General features: G+C 46.1%; 1 protein-coding gene across 1 annotated transcript; it reads right to left on the bottom strand.

Annotated features, from left to right (window-relative positions):
• Positions 1-200: 200 nt before the first annotated feature.
• Positions 201-4,191, bottom strand: LOC138908067 (uncharacterized). Its single transcript, XM_070198705.1, has 6 exons — positions 3,651-4,191; positions 2,865-3,536; positions 2,142-2,310; positions 1,752-1,868; positions 1,565-1,670; positions 201-992 (listed from the first exon to the last, which is right to left on the bottom strand). The coding sequence occupies exons 1-6, from the start codon at positions 4,189-4,191 to the stop codon at positions 201-203; spliced, it is 2,397 nt and encodes a 798-aa protein (XP_070054806.1).
• Positions 4,192-4,550: the final 359 nt, after the last annotated feature.

Here is a 4,550-nt window from a genome sequence, read left to right on the forward strand (position 1 = left end):
AACTCCATACCAGAGATTTTTACACAAAAGCCAACATACGGTCAACTCTTTTAACTTAAGCTTTCAACCTTGGGACTAAATGTCCTATTCCATTTCGAAACATCCCCGAAACTGAACCAACCACCCCGGCAAGTCACATAACAGCAATTGAGCATAACAGTAAATGGGGAATGAGGCTACAACAATGACCAGCCAGGTCGTTACATCCTTCCCCTCTTAAATAAGCGTTCATTCTCGAACGGGTCTAAAATCATAACTGGAGTCTCAAATAGGCATGGATATCTGTTCCGCATATCCCGCTCTGTCTCCCAAGTAGACTCCTCGACTGGATGACCTCTCCACTGCACCTTCTCTGAAGCTATGTTCTTTGACCTCAACTTTTGAACCTGCCAATCCAAAATAGCCACCGGCTCCACATCATAAGTCAAATCACCGTCCAATTGGACCGTGATGAAGTCCAAAACATGAAATGGATCGCCGACATACTTCCAGAGCATGGATACGTGAAACACTGGATGAACACTCGATAGACTAGGTGGCAATGCAAGCCTGTAACCCACCTCTCGAATCCTCTCAAGCACCTCAAACGGGCCAATATATCGAGGGCTCAACTTGCCCTTCTTTCCAAACCTCACAACACCTTTCATGGGAGAAACTCTGGGTAGTACCTTCTCTTCCACCATGTAAGCAACATCATGAACCTTCTGATCGGCGTAGCTCTTCTGTTTAGATTGCGTCATGCGAAGCCGATCTTGAATCAACTTAACCTTGTCCAAAGCATCCTTAACCAAGTCAATAACCAATAGCCTAGCCTCACCCGGCCCAAACCAACCCACCGGAGACCGATACCGTCTCCCATACAAAGCCTTAGAAAGAGCCATCTGAATGCTCGATTGGTAGCTATTGTTATAGGCAAACTCGCCAAGCGACAGAAACTGATCCCAAGAACCCCCAAAGTCTATGACACAAACGCGTAGCATATCATCCAATATCTGAATAGTGCACTCGGATTGTTCATCCGTCTAAGGGTGGAATGATGTACTCAATGCAACCCGTGTGCTAACTCTCACTGCACTGCTCTCCAAAACTGTGATTTAAACTACGTGCCCCGATCTGAAATGACGGATGCCGGTACACCATGAAGGAGAACAATCTTGCAAATGTAGATCTCAGCCAACCTCTCCGAAGAATTAGTAGTCCCTACTGGAATGAAATGCGTGGACTTGGTCAACCAATCCACAATCACCCAAATAGCATCAAACTTCCTCGAAGTTCGTGGAAGCCAACTAAGAAATCCATGGTGATACGCTCCCAATTCCACTCTGAAATCTCAAGCATCTGAAGCAATCCGCCCGGTCTCAGATGCTCATACTTCACCTGCTGATAATTTAGGCACCGAGCTACAAACCCCACTATGTCTTTCTTCATCCTCCTCCACCAATAGTACTGCCTCTAGTCCTAATACATCTTTGTGGTACCTGGATGAATGGAATACCGTGAACTGTGGGCCTCCTCAAGAATCAACTCACGCAACCCATCCATATTGGGCACACAAATCTGAAACCTGCATCCGCAACACCCCATCATATCGAATCGTAACATCCTTGGCATTACCGTGCCGAGCCATATCCTTAAGGACAAGCAAATAGGGATCATCATACTGACGCTCTCTGATGCAATCTTATAAGGAAGACCGAGAAACCACACAAGCTAGAACCCGACTGGGCTCCGAAACGTCTAATCTCACGAACCGGTTGGCCAAGGCCTGCACATCTGATGCAAGTGGTCTCTCACCAATAGGAATGAATGCAAGGCGACCCATACTTACCGCCTTTCTACTCAAGGTATCGACCACCATATTGGCCTTCCTGGGATGATACAGAATGGTAATATTATAGTCCTTTAGCAGCTCCAACCATCTTCACTGCCTCAAATTTAGATCCTTTTGTTTGAACAAGTGCTGGAGACTCTGATGAGGCGTAAATACCTCACAAGACACACCGTAGAGATAATGCCTCCAAATCTTCAATGGATGAACGATGGCTGCCAACTCAAAATCATGGATAGGGTAGTTCTTCTCATGGGGCTTCAACTAGCGCGAGGCATAATTAATCACTCTACCCTCCTACCTCAAGACATACCCAATACCAATCCGATAACCATCACAATAAACTGTATAAGAGCCTGAAGCTGAAGGCAAAACTAGAACTGGAGTTGTGGCCAACGCAGTCTTGAGCTTCGAAAAGCTCTCCTCAAACTCATCTGACCACCTGAAAGGAGCACCCTTTTGGGTCAACCTAGTCAAAGGCTCTGCAATGGACGAGAAACCCTCCACGAAGCGACAATAATATCCGGCCAAGCCGAGAAAGCTCTGAATCTCCGTAGCTGAAGACGGTCTGGGCCAACTCTGAACCGTCTCTATCTTCTTTGGATCTACCTTAATCCCCTCACTGGACACCACGTGCCCCAAGAATGCCATCGAACTGAGCCAAAACTCACACTTAGAGAACTTGGCTTAAAGCTTCTCCTCCCTCAACCTCTGCAATACAAACCTCAAATACTTGGCATGCTCTTCCTAGCTACGTGAATACACTAGGATATCATCTATGAATACTATGACAAACAAATCAAGATATGGTTGAAATATACTGTTCATCAGATGCATGAATGTTGGTAGGGCATTGGTCAGCCCAAAAGACATCACAAAGAACTCATAGTGACCATATCGGGTCCTAAATGCCGTCTTTAGAATATCCAAGTCCTGAATCTTCAACTGGTGATACCCAGACCTCAAATCAATCTTAGAGAACACCCTCGCTCCCTGAAGCTGGTCAAACGGATCATCAATGCCCGGAAAAGGATACTTGTTCTTGATTGTAACTTGTTCAACTGCCTATATTCGATGCACATCTGCATAGTACCATCCTTCTTCATAAACAGAATCGATACACCCCAAGGCGATACACTAGGCCGAATAAACCCCTTAGCAAGAAGCTCATGAAGCTGCTTTTTCAATTCCTTCAACTCTGCTGGTGCCATACGATACAGAGGAATAAAAATGGGCTGAGTGCTCGGCACCAAGTCAATTCCAAAATCAACATCCCTGTCGGGTGGCATGTCCGGCAGGTCAACAGGAAATATATCCGAAAAGTTTCGCACTACCGGAACAGAATCAATCGTAGAAGTATCAGCACCGACATCTCTCATAAAGGCCAAATATGGCAAACACCCCTTTCCAACCATTTGTTGGGCCTTCAAATATGAAATCACCTTGTTGGGAGTATAATCCAGAGAACCTCTCCACTCGATCCTTGGCAACCCCGACATCGCCAACGTCACGGTCATAACGTGATAATCCACACTAGCATAAGATGGAGACAACCAATCCATACCCAAAATCACGTCAAAATCAATCATACTAAGTAATAAGAGGTCAACTCTAGTCTCCAACCCTCCAATGGTCACAATACACGACCGATACACACGGTCCACAACAATAGTATCGCCCACTGGTGTAGATACATGAATAGGTGAAACTAAGGACTCATAGGGCATATCCAAATAATGAGTAAAATAGGATGATATATAGGAATAAGTAGAACCAAGGTCAAATAATGTCGAAGCATCTCTATGGAACACTGAAACAATACCTGTGATCACTGCATCTGAAGCAACAACCTCGAAGTAACTTGAAGCAACTCCCCGCTGGTGGTGGGGACTGAATCGGGCCCCGAGAACTAGAATAACTGCTGGAAGGACCTGGCACAGATGAACCCTGAACCGATGGAGCACGAGATGAACCTTGAGCTGGGAGAGCACTGAGAGATAATTGACCCAGACGAGCACTGTATGAACCATGGCTAGCTGATACACCCAGATGAACCTGACGAGCCATATGAGTGTGCCTATAAGGATGACCTTTACTGTGGTAGGACTGCCCCTAGAAGAAACACCTCTGAAACCACAAAAACCACGAGACCTCTTGGCCTCTCTCTCCTCACGCTCCTGACTACAGACCAACTTTAGCCGCCGAGCAATATCAACCACCTCATCCAACCTAGCACCTGATGTATTCTCTTGAGTCATAACAAAATGCAACTGATAGCTGAGGCCATCAATGAACCTCCTAATCCTCTCCTTCTCTGTGCGAACCAACCAGATCATGTGATGGACAAACTCTGCAAATCTCATCTCGTATTGGGTCACATACATGCCTCCTGGCGTAGCTGCTCAAATTGCCTATGCAACTCCTCCCTGCGGGTCGATGGCATAAACTTCTCCAAGAAGAGAACGGAGAACCCGTGCCATGAAAGTTGTACAACATCGGCTGGCCTGCTCTGCTCATAGGCCTCATACCATCTAAAGGCTGCCCCCGTCACCTAAAAAGTAGTAAATGAGACTCCATTAGTCTCCAGAATACCCGTCATACGAAGAATCTACTAGCACATATCCAAGAAGTCCCTAGCATCCTCAGACTTAGCCCCACTGAATGTTGGAGGCTTGAGCCTCCCAAACATCTCTAGTCTCTTTTGCTCCGCATCACTCATAAT

Source organism: Nicotiana tomentosiformis, chromosome 3 (assembly GCF_000390325.3).
Source record: "Nicotiana tomentosiformis chromosome 3, ASM39032v3, whole genome shotgun sequence".
Classification (NCBI taxonomy): domain Eukaryota; kingdom Viridiplantae; phylum Streptophyta; class Magnoliopsida; order Solanales; family Solanaceae; genus Nicotiana; species Nicotiana tomentosiformis.

What these genes read in the sequence shown, in the direction of transcription:
- LOC138908067 (XM_070198705.1), bottom strand. Translation starts at nt 4,191, where the DNA reads ATGAGATTTGCAGAGTTTGTCCATCACATGATCTGGTTGGTTCGCACA. An exon ending in GGTTATCGGATTGGTATTGG is followed by an intron (nt 1,869 to 2,141) that starts GTATGTCTTGAG and finishes GTATCATCCCAG; the next exon opens with GAAGGCCAATATGGTGGTCG. An exon ending in ATGGGGTGTTGCGGATGCAG is followed by an intron (nt 993 to 1,564) that starts GTTTCAGATTTG and finishes TGCACTATTCAG; the next exon opens with ATATTGGATGATATGCTACG.